This window comes from Equus caballus, chromosome 7, assembly GCF_041296265.1.
Source record: "Equus caballus isolate H_3958 breed thoroughbred chromosome 7, TB-T2T, whole genome shotgun sequence".
NCBI lineage: Eukaryota > Metazoa > Chordata > Mammalia > Perissodactyla > Equidae > Equus > Equus caballus.
In genome coordinates, this window is record NC_091690.1 from 48,155,696 (window position 1) to 48,175,367 (window position 19,672).

General features: G+C 41.2%; 1 protein-coding gene across 1 annotated transcript; it reads right to left on the reverse strand.

Moving 5' to 3' along the window:
- Window positions 1–5,549: 5,549 nt before the first annotated feature.
- On the reverse strand, window positions 5,550–19,295 carry LOC138915113 (zinc finger protein 709-like). The gene is given in 5 exon segments (XM_070274020.1): window positions 5,550–8,917; window positions 8,920–9,506; window positions 9,901–9,961; window positions 10,154–10,280; window positions 19,057–19,295. Coding segments are annotated over 5 exon segments (2,259 nt in total). The 5' UTR covers window positions 19,171–19,295; the 3' UTR covers window positions 5,550–7,547.
- Window positions 19,296–19,672: the final 377 nt, after the last annotated feature.

Consider the following 19,672-nt stretch of genomic DNA (forward strand, 5'->3'; position numbering starts at 1 on the left):
GAGGGAGGGATCAACATCCTACCTTAAGAGGACCACACATCAACTGATGTATCACTTTAATAGAAATGTGTTTCTTACCAAAGGAATGTTTATGGAGAGTAAGAAAATGGTAAGCAGGTTCAGGTGGATTTTCCAAAGGACATGGGATTGGCCGTTTCAGCCGTGCAGGGATGAAGCTGCTCATTTTAAAGGTTTGACTCTCCTATCCGCTGACACAAAAAGAAAAGGGCACATGTCAACCTTCCTAACTTGTTTACCATTGTGGACTAGACAGGGTGAGCAGGTATCTACAGCTGATGGAGATTCAAATGTTGAAGATAAGGTCAGTGTCTTTTTTTTTTTTTTTTTAAGATTGGCACCTGGGCTAACAACTGTTGTCAATCTTTTTTTTTTTTTTTTCTGCTTTATCTCTCCAAACCCCCCTGTACCTAGTTGTATATCTTAGTTGCAGGTCCTTCTAGCTGTGGGACGTGGGACACCGCCTCAACGTGGCCTGACGAGCGGTGCCATGTCCGCGCCCAGGATTGCAACCCTGGGACCCCGCAGCGGAACGTGCGAACTTATCCACTTGGCCACGGAGCCGGCCCCAAGGTCAGTGTCTTTATTAGTGTTCACTCCTGAACTTAGATGAGTGAATAATGAGAAATCTCATCTAAATAAATCTGAGTATTCATTAAAAAGCCATGTGAAAAGAAAAAGCAACATATTATATTAAGATGACCAAGCCTGAAAAAATAATTTGAATCTAATCATCCAAAAGTGTTGGAGACATCCAGGAAAGTGTGTGAGTGTGGTCTGGAGCTCTGTTCACATATTTTAGTAGCGCTCCTGTTTAAGTTGTTGTGTTCTTGGTGGCACCCTGCCAGTGCAGCCTGCCCACATGCAGCGAGCAGCCCTTTTAAGGGAACAGAGCTTTCCCTGGCTGGTTGATAAATAGTCAAACCCAAGCAGTCATCAGCTACCACGGCTGACAGGGGGTTTTCCTTCAGGAGAACATCTCAAACATAAGCTGTCTGCTACACGTATTCTGAGTGTTTGGGACATTTCTCGATTGCTATTAATCATGTGTTTACTGAATACATCATGTGTGTCCAGGTCAGTACCAGGGACTCCCACACCAATAAGCACATGATTGCAAGTGGTAGGAAAACAGCACATTTGTATTTGATGGGCTAGATGGGTATTTGAAGGAGGGCGCCCAAAATTAAGTATGGACATGCAGGGCACACAGGCGACAGGCAATGTGAGGAGGAAGGCTCAGCATGGGATACAACAGTGGTGCCTAGGGTGCACAATTACAAGAAGCCAAGACCTGCAGAAGTGACCATTTTGGCACAGATATCTATTACTGAAAGGCATCTATCTATAAGGTGCCAGTAAGCCTGATGATCACAACAAAGTATATAAGCCACAAAGACTGGGGATTGACTCTAACTAATGCCTCAAACAGCAGGAGGGCCTGTTTGTAAGAAAGGTAATTTAGTCTAAGTAAGCCATAAGACCAGCCTTCGGTTGTGAAAGAGGTAAAACTGTTGAATTGACAATGTCAATATTTTCTAGAGCATCATGGTGAGTCTTTGTATTTTGGCTTCAGCAGCATCATGTATGACAGCATGAGTAGTTTGTGTATATGTTTATATCATGGTCTGAGCACAGCATGGAGCCCAGCAGAGGCGCTTAGTGGCCCTACAAAGTCTATCTGCCATCAGCAGTGGAGACCCCTTTCTCAGCCGGAAGGTATGTCCATCAGTTATAATACCAGCGAATTGTTTTCTCATATCAGGTGCATTCGTTCGTCAGTCACTGAGTTAACCATGGCAGAGGACAGAAATCAACTGAATTTTGGCTAGACTCTTAGGTTAGAGGCCTATAAATGGTTTTGTGTGAACATAGAACGAAGGTTAATACCATCAGTTCTGAGGTGTTACGTATCTCAGAAATGAGTCAATTATCACCCTGAGCAATGAAATGAGCCTCTGAGATTGAGGTTTAATATGTTCAGAGTAAGGAGTGACCCGATGTGTACTTGAGTAATTGTGAGGCAAGATATTCCCAGGGTTCTTTATGCTGTAGGTGGCAACCTTGGGTAAGGAGTCGTTGCTATTGGTGGGACAACACAGCTAGATCATTGGCAATGGCCAAAGGATCTGTAAAGATGTACAGATGTGTTTGATTCTTGGCCAAGAAATTTTCTGTTGACAGCATGCCCGCTACTTGACTCATCGATCTGATGCTTGGGTCTGTTCTTTGATCAGGGATGGCCCCTTAGTTCTAGGGACAGAAGCCAGGCTCTCTGCACTGGGCTCCATTAGGTGTGGTGGTGCACACTGCCCGTAAAGTATATGTACATCCTGGTCACCCATGTGCCCCCAAGTGACTCGCCAAGTGTCCAATGTGTCTGAAAAGCAAATTTCCTCCTCCACAATGGAAACATCAATCAGAGCAGAGGGAAACACCCTTCTTACTGTTCGTGGGATAAAGCAGAGGTCCCATCTTTGGCCCTATGCTGTAAGTACCCGTATCTCTTCAATGAGGAGGGCTTTGATTAGCAAGCCTGAGGAGTCCTGCGTCCATGGGTGCTGGCTGTGGAGAATCATTAACTCAGGCCTTGGGAGGGGCTCCATTTAGAAAAAGACTCTGTAAGTTGCCAGCAGTGGCTTCTCTAATTGTGTGCAGCACCCGCTGAAGACAATAGTTTCTGGTACAAGAATGTCTTGGGCAATTTATGTCGATCACAGGAGGATTAGACTCTTGGATGCAAGATGGGAGGCTGCTAAAGCCCCTATGATAAAGGAGTGGGGGGAGGGGGACACTAATGGTATTGTTATGTCAAAAATCCTACAGCGTTGTTTCTTAATCCAATGTAAGTCAATTTCTAAGTGTTGTGTGAGTAAGCAAGCAAACAGATCTGAGAAATCTGAGATGGCTGCATCACTGTGGCTGCCAGAATGTGCCCATGACATGGGTTCTACCACTGCTTCTGTCACCCTCTCAGCTCACTGCCCCCTCCCGTTGCCTCAGAGGAGTTTTGCAGAGTGGGACATGTGTGGATTTCTAAAGATGTTTCCAAGTCAACAGGCACGGAGAAGGTTTGAGATCGGAAATGAACAGCTGAAAACGGTCTATGGATGGCAATGAAAAAAATGATGCTGATGCACATGAACGAGGAGTCCACAGGCATAGAACCACTGTAATTCCTAAGGTTTGTCCAAGGAGGCTCATTCAAACTCAGAGATTCTGGGAGCCTCTCACTGAGCTCATGTGTATGAGATGAGGGCAGGGGCAGCTCTAGGGAATTTCTTTTTTTTTTTTTTTACTAAGACAGGGCTGCAAGAAAGGCCTGCAGAGGACTGAGTCCTTCTTCCCCACTCCTCCAATTCTTCCTAAGGATCGCCCTTGGTGGAAAGAAGACTTGAGCACACAAAATCATGGTTCAGGAAAGTTAATATTCTCCTGGCATCTGAAAGCAATTGTGTTGTTTTCTAATTACTATACAGACATGCACACGTGTAACAAAAATACATATAAAATATTTTTAGTGTATTTAGGAGTTTTCACACATGTATAGTAATACTGCATTCAAAAGATGGAAAATACATCATCACCCTAAAAGAACTTGCGGTGCCCATTTGAACAGGACCCTCTCCGATACATAAGTTGACACTAAAAAAATGGAAAAGATTGAACTTCCCTTGCTCTTCTAAACCTCAAAATTGTTACTGTTTCCCACATTTCCACAATATGTGCTGGATGTCTAGGCATACGGCAGTGAAACGTGTGAACAGCAATCTGGACTATGGGGCTTTGTGAACCACTGAAATAAGACTTCCAGCCACTCCTGAGATGAAAAGATGTTGAAAATCTCCCATTTCTCCTTTTATACTCATTAGGATACTACTCCAAATGACACCCTCTCTCTGCAGCTCACCTCATTACTCCTCGGATGATTGCCTCTAAACACCCAGAGCTGTTTTTGAGGTTTCCACTGCGAGATCACAGTGGACTTGCAAAGATATAACTCTAATGATAGAATACACTCAGGATGAGCTAGGACACTGCAGATGAAGGCAACTCTTTCTGTAAATGGGAGGAACTCCACGGTTTAGTGGGGTATAGCATATTCAGTCTGTAGAGCAGCAAAATGAAAATGCCAAATACTATAACATTTTAAATATTTAAATGTAAGTGAAAATCCTCTCCTAGAATATTAAACACAAAATGACAGCACAAATATCTGTGGCCTAAATCAATAGGAAGTCTCAACTCCCAGATAACAAGAATGACATCCTCACTCACCCCTACCCTCACAGAAAAGACATATACCGACCTCGGCCTCCCTGTTAGCTTATATTGCTTTTTACTTTCCTTCAAGGCCCTTATTTCCACCTTACAAACCACAGCTTTATCATTTGTTAATCATCTCTCTTTTCCACAAACCTATAAGCACCAAGACTTCAAGAACTTGTTTATTTCATGCAGCTATATCCAAATCCTACCTGCCTTATTTCTCCTAAACTGGGTACACTGACTCTACAGTGCATGGGATGTGAAGGATGTTGAAACATTAGCATCAAGAGCACAGTCTCTGAGAAAGACTTGATTGGCCTAGTGGTCCTGTCTCTCTCCCTTGCTAGGTGTGTATTGTCTCAAAATTTACCTAAACTCAAAGGCCTGAGTTGACTCATAAATAAGATATTAAAAATATTATGTAGTATACTAAGAAGTGAATGTATATATTTTAATTGAGATACTTTATGGTAAATAGTGTCTAACACACTGTAGGAAATACATCAGTGTTTTGACTATAAGTAGCAAAGGCAAAAGCTCTTCCAGAGGACCAGGAGGTGGCCTGCATTCACTGCAAGGCCAAGTCATCCTGCTGAAGAGAAAAATGTCACACACATCCTTCATCAAAGTTACACAGTTGTCAGGAAAAAACTAAGAGTATTTTGTAACCATACCAGTAAAATCAGTAAAAGATAAAATTACAAATCAAAAAAATGAGTAATAGCCCTGCCTTCTTACTAAAACGACCAACTGGAACTTCTTAGAAATTAACTTTAGCTCCACTACATTGTTTCTGCCTTCTAGAAAACAATGATTATGTTTACCAAAGATAAAATGTTTGCCAAAGATAGGTTTACCTTCTCACCACTTTCAATACAAAAAATGACTTACCTCCTTGAATAGCAGTCAAATACACACAGGCCAAAATCTTGTAAGAAGTTCTTCTGAGCACCCTGTTATTGTTACACTTCACAGTCCTTTATGGTCTGTGGTCATTCTTAGTAGAATTGCTAACAACCCTCTCTTTGCCTACAGGTGCAATCTTGCAGGTCACTGGCTAGTGGGCACTGACAAAACCCATGATTTTTAAGTTTTCAGTTAAGAATGAATGAGAACTTACTTTCATGAAGAAGATTATAACCATAAAATAAAAAATACAGTTTGCCTGAGGAAAAAATACCTGAATTTGTATGCACATGATAAAAGTGACTCATAATGTATAATGATTAAGTGAAGAAAATTGCAAAGTGTATCTGAAAATCCATAATAAATATGAATTTTAATATATTTTCTGAGGAAATGAAACTCACAATAATAGTTATAAACATATGATGGCTTGGAAAACAGTTGGTAAAATATATCATTCAAGCTACAGTGAACAATTTGTGAAACAACAAGTGAACAAAAGAAGTATTCATTTCACAAAGAAACTGACAGTTTTAATGACATACAATCAAACATTATTGAAAACATAGTGAGGGAATACCTTCAGCTGCAAGTAATAGGAAACAAAACAAAAAAAAACATCTTCCTGACATGAGAAAGGTGATTGTTCTCATGTGGAAGAACTGGTGAAGGCAGCCTCTGCACAGTGCAGCAGAGAAACAAACTCCCATTTCTTTCTTTTTATGTCCCATTGTAGATGTCATGGTGAATCAGGAAAACATATTAACTAACAGTATTAACAGCACACACAGTATTTACTATACAAATTAGACCTTATACAGATATAACCTAGAGAAAAAGGGAATCAGAGAATACTCCCAACCACAAAAGTCTGAATTAGTTTCCAAGAGGCCTTACAGAAAAATCCTAATGGATCTTCGATGTGAAACTTGTGAAAACATCAGTGGAAAATACACCTCTATGAAAATGGAAATCTAACAGTTGGTGTGATTTTCAAGATACTCTTGACTAGAAGGGCAAAGAATCCAGAAACTGGGATGGAAAATGCTGTCCTCAAATCTCATACGTAGCTGACTCTCTCTCTGTGTGGTGACTCCCAAATCTGCCTAATGCCTTGTTTGCTTCTGCCTTCCAAATCTCATGCAAGTGAGGCTATTGGGGAATTCCAACACGGAACCATAAAGGGGATGGATTCTTAAAGATCTGGTTCTTATTATTACTCTCATCAACAAAACACAAGGGTGATATGTCCAGCTCTAGATTTTGTTGCCCTATTACAGGTCTCTAATTCAAAGTCTATTCACCAAATACCAGTCAGAAGGAAGGACAAACCACAAAGGCCCAAATATGAAAATAAGAATTCCCAAGAAACTATACTCTTTGATAAACTTGCCACACATGAAGATTTGTCCCCACTGTTTAATATATGGAAAATAAAAATAGGCTCCTATACTGACCACCCCAAAAAAGGAGCTTTCTCTGAGAAAAGAACAATCTATACAATGGATTAGGCATATCCAGGAATTGCAGTATAAGGCCAGTAAGAAAATCCCAACAAATACAAACTTCCATTTTTCAATGGCCCCTTAACACAGAACAATTAAAACATTACAAAAAAGACTTAAAGGGAAAATATTAATAGATTTAAGGAAAAAGCACCTACTTAGTAATCTTCTGTACTATTGATGCAGGATGACTTTCAGAATTATCTCACTTCAATATTCATTTCTGAAAGTCATTAATAGAAATCTGCAATCCAATGCTGCACTTTAAGAGGAGGCTTGGTAAACAATATTTTTACAACTCTTTTATGTTGAACATTTTCTAGAACATCATACACAATTTCCATCAAGCTTTTCCATGATTACATTTATATCTCTTTTTGGTGGGAGATTCACATAGAAAAATGTAGGCCATTTGAAGTCTTTCCCATGCTGTTTATATTCAAGAGGTTTTTATCAAGGTTTTTCTTTCCTGCCTTCCTGACGTGTATACAATTTCTCTTCAGTATGAGTTCTTTCATGTCTTCGAAGAGAACTGGGAAAACTAAATGCTTTACTACATTTCTCACATTCATACTGTTTCTCTCCACTATGATTTCTTTCATGTATTTGGAAACTTTGATGAGAACTGAAAGCTTTCCCACATTCCTTACATTCATAGGGTTTCTCTCCCGTATGAACTCTTTCATGTTTTCGAAGAGAACTGGTATGACTGAATGCTTTATGGCATTCTTTACATTCAAAGGGTTTCTCCCCAGTGTGACTCCTTTTATGTACTTGAAAGGCACTGGGAGAAATAAACGTTTTCTCACATGCCTTACATTTATGAGGTCTGTCTCCAGTGTGAGAGATTTATGTGTGATCGAAGGCTTGAGGAATCTCTAAAGGCTTTCCCACATTCCTTACATTCATAGGTTTGTCTCCAGTATGAATTCTTTCATGTACTCGAAGAGAACTGGTATGACTGAATACTTTATGGCATTCTTTACATTCATAGGGTTTCTCCTCAGTGTGACTCCTTTTATGTACTTGAAAGGTACTGGGAGAAATAAATGTTTTCTCACATTCCTTACATTTATGAGGTCTGTCTCCAGTGTGAGAGATCATGTGTGATCAAAGACTTGAGGAATCTCTAAAGGCTCTCCCACATTCCTTGCATTCATAGAGTTTCTCTCCAGTATGAATTCTTTCACGTCCTCGAAGAGAACTGGAAGTAGTGAAGGCTTTACTGCATTTTTCACATTCATAGGGTTTCTCGCCTGTATGAGTTCTTTCATGTACTCGAAGAGAACTGGTACGACTGAATGCTTTACTGCATTTTTTACATTCATAGGGTTTCTCTCCTGTATGAATTCTTTCGTGTACTCGAAGAGAACTGGTACAAGTGAATGCTTTACTGCATTCTTTACATTCATAGGGTTTCTCTCCAGTGTGATTCCCCATATGTACTTGAAAGGCACTGGGAAACATACATGTTTTCTCACATTCTTTACATCTATGATGTCTATCTCCAGTGTGAGAGGTCATGTGTGATCGAAGGCCTGAGGGATCTTCAAAGGCTTTCCCACATTCCTTACATTCATGGGGTTTCTCTCCAGTATGAGTTCTTTCAGGCATTTGAAGAGAACTGGGATAAGGGAATGCCTTACTGCATATTTTACATTCATAGCATTTTTCTCTAGTGTGATTTCTTTCATGTCTTCACAGAGAACTGGAAGAAGTGAGTGCTTTATTGCATTTTTTACATTCATACAATATCTCACTAGTGTGATTTCTTTCATGTATTTGGAAAACTTGAAGTGAAATAAAAGCCTTACCACATTCATTGCATACAAAGGGTGTCCCTCCTGTGTGAGTTCTTTTGTGTGTCTTTAAGTTATTGTACAAACTGAAGGCTTTCCCACGTTCTTTACATTCATAGGGTTTTTCTCCAGTGTGACTCCTTTCATGTATTTGAAATGAACTAGGATAAACGAAAACTTTTCCACATTCCTTACATTTATAAGGTCTGTCTCCAGCGTGAGTGATCATGTGTACTCGAAGGTTTGTGAGAGCAATAAAGGCTTTCCCACATTCCTTACATTTATAGGGTCTCTTTCCAGTGTGACGTCTTTCATGTTTTCAAAAAGTACTGGAATCACTGAAGGCTTTGTCACAATTTTTACATTCATAGGGTTTCTCTCCAGTTTGTCTCCTTTCATGTATTCGAAGAGATGTAGAAGAAATGCTTTACCATAATTTTTACACTCATAGGGTTTCTCTCCAGTGTGACTCCTTTCATGTGTTTGAAAAGCAACGAGAGAAATGAATACTGTCTTACATTCCTTACATTTATAAGGTCCATCTCCAGTGTGAGAGATCATGTGTGAGCGAAGAGTTGAGGGAACTCTAAAGGCTTTCCCACATTGTTTACATTCATAGTGTTTCTCTCCTGTATGAACTCTTTCATGTCCTTGAAGAGAACTGGAAGAAGTAAAGGCTTTACTGCATTTTTCACATTCATAGGGTTTCTCTCCAGTATGAGGTCTTTCATGTATTTGAAGAGAACTGGGAAAAGGGAAGACTTTCCCACATTCCTTACATTTGTATGGCTTCTCTCCATATTTTTGATAGGCATATGTTTTGTGTTCAGTGTGACATCTAACGTGCCTATTAAGGGATAAATGATGGATGAAGTCTTTTCCACTTGCGCTGCCTTTACATGGTTTTGCTGTAGTTTTCCTTTTCGGTTTTAGATTTGGAATACAGCTAAAGTTTTCTCCACATTGACTACCCTCTTCACTTTCACAGAGTCTCCCTACCATATGATTTCTGTAAAAAATGAGAAGCACATTATAAATGATTTCTTTATAACAATTTTGTATTTGTCATATTTATTGTGATTTATAGGAAAAGTTTAGGTGTTCTGCCTTGTCTGAATGCTCGCAAATTGAATAAACTGAATACTCTGCAAGAGGACCTCACCCCTGCTATTATCCAAACAGTGATATTCATACATAGGGTTTATTAATACTGTTTCCAAGAGAGCCATTTTGCAAAAGCTGAACCTCTATAACACATCTTAGAAAGTACATTTGGTGAAAATTTTCCAAGAATAGCTAAATTTGAAGAAAGGGTCATTTGGTTTCTTTGCGTCTTTTAAAAATTTCATAACACACCAGGATTCTCATCTAAGACACTGCTTTCTATTGTAAGTGTAACTCACCTTAGTTTTCTCTCCTGGTTTTTGTCCTGATCTTCAATATTATGATCGTCCCATGTTTTTCCTAAAATGCAGACCCGGAAAGTTGATTACAAAGTACTAGAAGTTATGGAAAAAATTTCAGATTCTAAGACTATGTTGAGTTATGACCATTTCTAGTTTATTTACCAACATCTCTCCTTTCCACAGTCAATCTTGATGGTCAAGAAACACTTGTTCTCTCATTGAAGCAGTGAAGGAATGTCCTCACTCTTACCTACTGAGGCCAGGTTCCTGAAGGTTTCCCACATCACATCTCTGTAGAGTTTCTTCTGTGAAGGATCCAGTAAAGCCCACTCCTCCAGAGTGAAGTTCACAGTCACATCCTCAATGACCACTGAATCCTACAATAATACAAATATGTGTAGAATAGGATGCATGAGACTAACAATACTGGGGATCTACATTCTATTGGTAGGAAGGTTACATATGATTCTGTTATCTCCAAACATTTATTCTGTGATGCGATCATCAAAAACTCAGTTTTTCTGTACACACTTCCTCACCAATTTAACAGCATCATGAACACATGGAAATTATCCATTTTTACTGTGATCACATTTCCTCATATTTCTCTGTAATGGCAGTGTGAAGAGCATGTTGGGTAATGACATAATGCTTTACAATGAAACAAGTATTATAGTTATGAGACAAAAAGGAAAAAAAAAACAAAAAAGACAGAACACAATATCCATGAAACCTAGGACAACCCTCTTTAACAGAGGCTTAAATTACCCAGAACAGGAATACCTGAACAACAAAAAAAGGGCAGAAAGCAATAGAAGAAACGACTGAAATAAGAATCATGAAAATATCCTAAAATTAATGAGAGCTGGCAAATTGTACATCTAGGAAGCTCAGAGAACACTAAAAATGATAAGCTACAAAAGTGTACACCCAAGATTATCCTATTCAAACTAGAGAAAAATCGAAGACAGAGAATATATTGAAAAGTGCCAGAGAAGAAACACAACTTGGGTATAAAGAAACAATAATTCAAATTAAATTGGACTTCTTTTCAAAAACAATGCAATAAGAACACAGTAGAGTGAAATATTTAACGAGTAGAGGGAAATGTTGAGAATAGAAAATGACTCTCTTAGAAGTCCAGTCAAGGAAAATTATCCTTCAAAAATAAAGGAAAAATAGCAGCTTTCTGAGACAAAAATTGAGGAAATTTGTCATTAGTACACCTACTTCAAAATGATCAAAAATTTATTGGAAAGAATGTAAATGATAAAGGTAGAAGATTAGAAAAAGAAAAGATGATGGTAAAACATCTTTTATGTTTATAATTAATATAACAAATGACGCTTTGTTTCATATAATATTAGCAACAATGTATTTGGTAATGAGAAGCTTATGGACAAGTGAAATAAGTGACAGCAATGTGACAAGGCATAGGAAGGGGAAATAGGGAATATTCTGTTATGAAGTACTTGCACACAGTGAAGAGGTACAGTGTTATTTGGCAGAAAAGGTGCGTTAGGTATCAATGTATATTGAAAACTCAAGGGCAAGTTTTTTAAAAAAAATGCGTAATTAATATACTAAGAGAAGAGAATAAAGAAAATCACATAAAATGCTGGATTTCAGCCAGAGAAGGTGGAAGACAAAAAGAAACAAACAACAAGAGCAAGATATAAAAAAACAGTAAAGGGGATACTCAATATTAATCCAGCTGTATCAATAAACACCTTAATCATCAATGGTCTCAATATAATTGAAAGATACAGTAACACCAGATTTATAAAAAACAAACTGAGTTATATACTGTCTATAAGAAACCCACTTTCAATATAAAGACACACACAGATGAGGGGTAAAAGGATGGAGAAAAATATCCCATGCCAACACAGGTCAAAAGAAAGTTGGCATACATATATGAATTACAGATAACACAGATTTCAAATGAAGGAAAATTCAGAGATAAAGAGGCACATTACATAATAATAAAGGAGTATATTTTCCAAGAAGGAATAGCAATGCTTCATGTGCATGTGCATAAGAGGGGGCAAATACATAAGGCAAGAGCTGACAGAATGCAAGTAAAATAGAAGAATTGAATTCAATAGTTGGAGAATTCGACACCCTCTTATTATGAATTATAAATTCCAGTAGGCAGAAAAGGAGAAAGGACAGAAGTGAATGGAACAGCACTGTGAAACAACTGGATTTCATTGTAATCTATGGAATACTTCATGCAGCAACAGCAAAATATACATTCTTCTCAAGGTCACGTGGAACATTCACTAAGACAAACCACATTCTGGGACATAAAGCACACCTTGACAAATCTGAAAGAACAGAAATCACATAAAATATTCTCTCACATCACACAGGCATTCATCTAGAGGTCAATAACAAGAAGATAGTTGGAAAATTCCCAAATATGTGGAGATTCAACAATACATTTCTAAATAATACAGAGGATCAAACAAAAAGTCTCAAGAAAGTGAAAAATTATTTTGAACTAAATGAAATGAAAACAGAACATACAAAAGTTCTTAGATGCAGCAAAAGCAGTGCCTAGAGGGAAATTTATGCCATTGAACAATTACACTGGGAAAACCAAAGATCTATAATAAAAAATGTAAGCATCTATCTTAGGAAACAATAAAAGGAAGGGCAAATAAAAGCCAAAGTAAGCACAATAAAAACAAAACAATAAAAATTAGAAAAGAAAGCAATGTCATTGTGGGAAATCAAGAGAAAATTAAAACAGAAAAACTAGCTCTTAGACAAGACTAACAAAATTGTTAAACATTTAGTCAAGATTAAGAAAAGAGGGAAGACATATTACTAATATAACAAAAGGAAAGGAGGGGGAAATGAAAATAAAAAAGGATTTGATAAAATCTAACATCCATTTATGATACACTAGTAATAGAGGGGAACTTTCACTACTTGAGAAGGAACACCTTTTTGAATTTTGCAGCTAAACTCATAACGTTTTCTCCATATGGCATGACTGTGTCCGTGAAACCTGAGAAAGGATTCACAACAGAAATAACTCCTGGAATTCATAAGAGAGTACAGCAAGGTTGAAAGGTACATGAGTCAACGGCTTTCCTTATAGACCCACACAAATATAGCCAACTGATCTTTGACAAAGAAAGAAAGGCAATTCACATGAAAGTAAGTTTTTTAAACAAACACTGGTGGAAATAATGGATACTCACATACAAACACACACATAAAATGAATGCAGTCACGGGCCTTATACCTTTCAAAAAAATTAAGTCAAAACACATCACAGATCTAAATGTAAAATTCCAGAGGAATAAACTCCTAGGATATGACATAGGAGAAAATCTAGCTAACTTTGGGTTTGGAGATGAATTTTTGGATACAAAACAAAAAGTAAGATCCAGAAAAGAAAAAAAACAAAATTTTACTTCCTTAAAATGAAAATCTCCTGCTATGAGAAAGATAGTGTTAAGAGAATAAAAACACAATTTACAGAATATGAGAAAATCTTTGTAAAACACTTATCTGATAAATAAGTACTACCAGAAATATCCAAAGAACTCTTAAAACTCAACAGTCAGAAGAGAAACAACCCAATAAAAAAATGGGCAAAAGATATGAAAAGACAGCTCACTGAATAAGATATACAGATAGGAAATAAGCAATATAAAAACATGCTTCGCATCAAATGTCATTAGGAAATTGCAAATAAAACAATGAGGGAAGATTAAACACTTATTAAATGGGGAAAACTCAAAATAGAACACTAAATATTCTTTAAGATGCAAAGCTACAGGTAATCCTCATTCACTGTTGGCAGGAATGGAATTTGGTGTGCCTACAATGGAAGGCAGGAACTTTCTTTGAAAACAAACTACACTGTTGCTACATAGAGTAAGATCCACCAATAAGGCACCTTGGTATTTTTCTAAATGAGTTGAAACCTTACATTCACATAAAAGCCACATATGAATGTTTATAGGCACTTTATTCATAATTGGCAAGAGTTAGAGTTTTAAGCAAGATGTCCTTCAAGTGTTGAACAGACAATCAGTGGTGTATCCATACAATGAAATACTGTTCAGTGATAAAAGAAATGAGGTACCAAGCCATGAAAACACAGGGAGGAACCTTAGAAGTATACTGCTAAGGGAAAGAAGCCAATGTGACAAGGGTATGTAGAGTATGATTCCAAGTACATGACATTCTGGAAAAGACAAAAGCATGAGCAAGTAGAAAGATCTTTGGTTGTGAAGAACCTGGGGCTTGGGGGAGGGATGAGTCAATACATGGAGCACAGGGGTGTTTTAGGGAAGCGAAACTACACCCTATGACCCAGAAATGATGGACACAGGTCATTATACATTTGCCAAAACCCATACATTGTATAACACAGAGTCAATGCTAATGTACACTGTGCAATGTGATGCATCAATATGGGTCAGAAATTGTAAGAAATGACCACAGTAATACAAAATGTGAAAAGTTGTGCAAACTATGTGGATGCAGAGAGAAGGGTTATGTGGAAAGTATGTAAAATCTGATCCACTTTTCTGTAAACCTGAAACTGTTCTAAGAAACACTGAAGTCTTTAAAAGAAAGAAGTAGACAGACTCATTACAATCCACTGCTGATGAGTGAAACAGGACACTTCTTACTCAACTGATCTCAGTAAGCCAGCCCGGTGCTCTATGAGTCTGGGACCCATAAGGGAGGGGAAACTTCCATCGAATGCCTTGTTGGAGAACTCACCCACCGTATCCTCTGAGAAGCGCCATGGTCAGTATCAGTCGTGTCAGAACTCCAAGGTGGATGACGAGTGTCCTGGTGAGTCCTTGTATTGTAGACCCAGCAATGTACAGACAAGTGTTACCTTGATTTCTATTTTGAGTATCTCCGAGTCAAGAGATTCCCAGAGTTCTTTTGCCACAAAGCGGCATCCCTTAGACAATCATCCAAGAGTTTATGAACATGTGCAGATTAGGCCAACTTTGGGCCTGTACTAAGATTACTGCCTGCTGCTTGGTTAGCTCTAATGATCCTTCGGTTTGGTTCTTCATCACGGATGTCCCAATTAAGGGATGAAGAGCATCAGCGCCGCACTGAGCTCCATCATGTACAAATGTGTATTGTTATCAAACTCTATGTACTCCCCAGTGCTGTGCATTCAGTTAATCCCGAGGAACTACCCAGGGAACCAAGGGGTCTGGGAGAGGGGTGGACTCCTCCATCACCACAGTATCTTTCAATAAACTGAAGAAGGGCCATGCCCCTGCTGCACGTGGCATACGCTGCAGGGCCAAGGTTAGGCTCCATCATATCACAAGTAGGTGTCAGTAGCTGAGCTGAGCAGGCAGGGTGCTGTTTTCAAGGCCAAAGGCATAACAGGTGCCCTGGTAGAGGGTCTCATGCTCATTACTTACGAGAGCCTCTGTTTTCAAGAGATCTCAGTATGAGATGAAAAAGCAGCTCTAGTGGCATATAGTGCGGGACGTGGGGCAGTTTCCTGCATCAGAAGCCTACAGACAACTTAAGGCCCTCCTCCAGAGAGCCTCACATCACTGCCGCCATCAGGGTCAGACGCCTCCTCCATGACAACTGGTTGGTTTACAGAGTTTAAGGAACCCAGGCTGAAGATGGGTTCCAACTAATCCCTTTGCTGTGCCAGACGCAGACTGTGGGTGTTGTCCACCATAACCTGGAGGGTCAGGACCTACGTTGCAAAAGACACACGGGCAGCAGCAGCAGACTTCCCTAGGGGTCCTGCTGAGCCCTTTGAGCTCTCACCACCTACCGGCTGCATTTTCCTCTCTTCTCTTTCTCTGTGAAATGATTGCTCTGTAAGCAGTGACCCTTGATGGGCTCACCGCACTGACAGGGTATAATCGTCCCCTCACAATCCCAGTATCAAGGCAACCCCAACCTCAGTGTCACACTCACTCTAGACACACAGATAGATCCCACCAAGTCACTGACTGAGGCCACATAAGGAAGGCCTCATTCCTAGACTCCTGCTCCTGAAGGACGAGGAATTACCCAAACTGCCACCTGGGAGTTCTCCGCACCTAGAACCCAGGCTTGGTGGGGTCAACAGTGCAACACAGGGCAGCACAGCGCCCAGGAGGAGCTGCCCCGCAAGCAGCAGCCCACAGTGCAGGAGCCTCCAGGCTTTCTCATCAGCCTGTCCAGGGAAGAAGGCCCAGGGGGAAAGGGAGGGCGAGGCTTAAGTGTTCAGTGGTCAAACAGCAAATATGTGGACCCTGGCCACACATTACAGGAACAAACACAGGTGAGAAAAACAGGCATATGCACTGGTGTGGTTTTACATAAAGAAGCACTAACAGGATGGTGAAGCAGTGATCAACACTGGTCATGGGAGGGGGGCTGGAGTCAGGTAGAGGAGCGGGGCAGGACAAGCAGGTGGGGAGTCTCCTTAAGGGCGTTTCCTCTCTTAGGAATATTTTAACCTTCCCACGCATGATTTATTTGAGATAAGGAGAGAAATTTATATACACCACATTTTCCTAGGCTTGATCATTATTTTCAATTAACTTTTGCATTTTAAAATTAATTTAATTTTAATATTTCTACATAGAAAAGCACACCAGGATTTTATGCTTTAAGCCCCAATAAACACAAACCAGTGAAAACAACTTACAAATTCATTTCCAAAAGGACAAGGGGCATTATAGTTTGTCCCTCCACTATGTTTCACAGTGCTGATATTTTCAGGAAGGAGTACGCTAGGGGTTTGCGATTAAGCCCTGCAATAAAGTCGGAATTCCAAAGATTTACGTAAGCTTTACGTGACTCCTTATATCAATGAAAATAGAAATTCAAGTGTTTTCCTCAGATCCATTAAAATAGGAATTCATTTGCCTTAGGAATAGTATAGCCTTTTAAATGTCAAAGTTCCCTCAGAACATGGACACACAGAAGCTGACATAAAAGTGGAAAATGCGCCTGAGAAGTTAAGCAAACCTACCTCACATCACGAGGTTCTCTTGCCTAAATGAAACAAGAGTTCTATTTGGCTCCATGATGTTCTTGCCTTACTCATCCTATCTCACAATCAACTTACATTTTAATTTCCAAGCGCCAATGGAGACTAGAATCAAAGGGCTGCAATCTTCAAGTGAAAAAGGAATCCGAGGACAGAAACATGAATATTTGAATGAGGCCATAGAAGCAGCCTGCTTGTCTACAGCGCAGAAGGAAAACTCATGTTCAGAAAGTGACCATATTCCCAGACTTGAGGTCTAAACACTCCCGCCTGAGATGTAAGCCCTAGAGTGGCCTTGTGGCTGGTGAAGGAGGGTGGGGACCCCTGAGCAGCCACAGGAGTGAACTCTGGAACCCCACACACCCTCCCTCTCCTGTGAGCAGGGAAGCAGTGCCTCCCCCAGGCTCCCATCCTCACAAGTGAGGAAACTCTCAGCCGGATTCAGTTTAAGCTTCTGACCCACATGAACTCCAAATTCATGAACCCTTTGTCCACAGGACAGAACACCTGATCCTCACAGACTTTCTCACTGTGCACAGATTACACGCTCAGTGCACCTACAGTGTGGGTGCAAAACTCAAACAATGTCTAAAATGTCCAGCCCTAAGGAACCACAACCACAGCCTCAGAAAGGGCATCACTCCCCAACCCATGAGCACGTGCACCCCCAGCTTTCCAGGGCTCTGCAGCTCCTCTCAGGATAAAGGCTCCTTCCATGGGGGTGTGAGCAGCAGGACACCTGCAGGGGGTGGCTCCCCAGGAAGGACAACTGGGCCTTCAAGGCCTTCCCTCTGCAGGCCCAAGGGGGCCTTAGCTTGGGTCTTGGACTGGGGGCCTCTGCTCCCCACTGGAGATGCTTTGGAACATCACTGTTATTTCAAATGACACAAACCCAGTATTTGAATAATCCAGGAAAATCACTTAAACTCAATCTTTATGTGAAAAATAGGGCAGGGAATTATAAGGCAGTTTTACTAGTTCAGCTGGAAAATCCTAACAATCTATTACTTTCAAGAAAAAAATCAGTTATTTATTATTTCCATGGCAAGAAGTCACACTTGAACACTTGGGGTCTGCATGTCTAAGGCCAGAAACTTCATTTAATAACATTCAAAAGCAAAGAACAGGCCTCAGAAACTTACTACACACGTTCAGGGGAAGAAAGAGTGAAATGAGAATTCTTAACAAATGGAATGTAATTTTTTTTTCTGAAATTCAGCTCTTTGTTGTCTGTTTTTAACTATTTTATATTGTCTTCCAAGGTTTATTGATTAAATATATCTACGGTTATTGAAAAATGGAGACACATGAGTTAGTGAGTCTTTTCTAGGTCACAAACCTAAGGAGGGGCAGTGCTGACAGGACGGATCACCCAGGAAAGTTTCTCAAGAGGAAGCTCCACCCAAAGGAGTGACAACTGCATGTCTGTGCCCAGAAAGACCCTGGGGGAGAGACAAGGATTTCATGCATTGTAGTTGCAGGTGGTTATTCTCTGCTTTCCTCTCATGTAAAATATCCACAGACAAATACCATCTTTAAGAAAGGGGCATCCATGGCTCTGGGGAATAACGATAAACAGCTAAAAACGGGTTTGTGCGATGCACCACGGAGGACGAATAGTTGATAAGGATGCTGTGAATCCGAGAGGGGCAGGTGGCTTTGGGAACACAAGGAGCGATCTGAAAATTGAGACTTATTGGCAGCCCTGGAAGAGCTGGGGGCACAGGGTTGTGGATTTGAGACTTGTCTCCCCAAATATTTGGAAAACTCAGGAAAAACTGGGCGCCTCCTAGGGAAAAAAGAAGCACTGGGGACCCACAGACCGCAGCCCCTCCGCGCACGGACCCCGGAGACCGAGGCCCGACTGTCCTGCGGACCCTCCCGCGGGCCCCGCACCGTCTGGGACACGCGGGGCTGCGGGCGCACAGCGGCCCAGAGACGCTCCGGCCCAAGTCGCCGCGCCCAGGGACCACAGGACGCCCGGGGCCCGGCTGACGGCCCCGCCCCCACGCTGTGGCCGAAGGGGCCTGAGGGCCGAGCGGCGCCACCGCGGACTCGGGGCTGCAGACCCCGGAGGGGACCGCTGGAGGCCGGGCCCGCCCCGCCGCTTCCCACCAGCCCCTCCTCCTCCGGGGCTGAACTCTCACCATTGCTGAGGCTCGTGGGGCTCCCGGCGTCCTCCCTCCGACTCGGTACAGGTCATGGCGCGACGGACTCCGCGGCAGAGCAACGTGGACACTTACGGGCAGGCGACCCGCCATCGGAACCACTGCAGAACCACAGGCAGTCGACTTTGGCTGCAGAGCGTCTCCCCGCCCACCTGCCACAGGGCCAACACTGATTGGACAGGTCAGAAGGCCCCTCCCTTTCGCTCCTGAGTGACAGCCGGTCGGGGGTCAGGTGTCTGAGCTGACCTGGAGCTGGACTTTGTCCTCTCCGGGGACTTTTCCATTGAAATGGCGATGCCAGGAGGCCGCTCGTGGAACTGTGACCCTTTGCAAACAGACACTTCATAGTCAACTCACGGTGCGTAATGATTACTCTGGCTCCACTTTGATCTCTGACTGTTGACAGCCTTGAGTCTTCCACCCAGAGCTTCCCCAACCCCTCATATCAGACTAGGGAATCCTCTGGCCTCCCAACCCCTTAGCTCTGATGGGAAGTTGGAACCGCAGCCGCAGCTGGGCGCAAGGTCTCTTCTCAGTCTAACCATATGGTGTGAGGGGTGTTCATTCAATTCTCAGGTGTACCTTTTACCCTGGA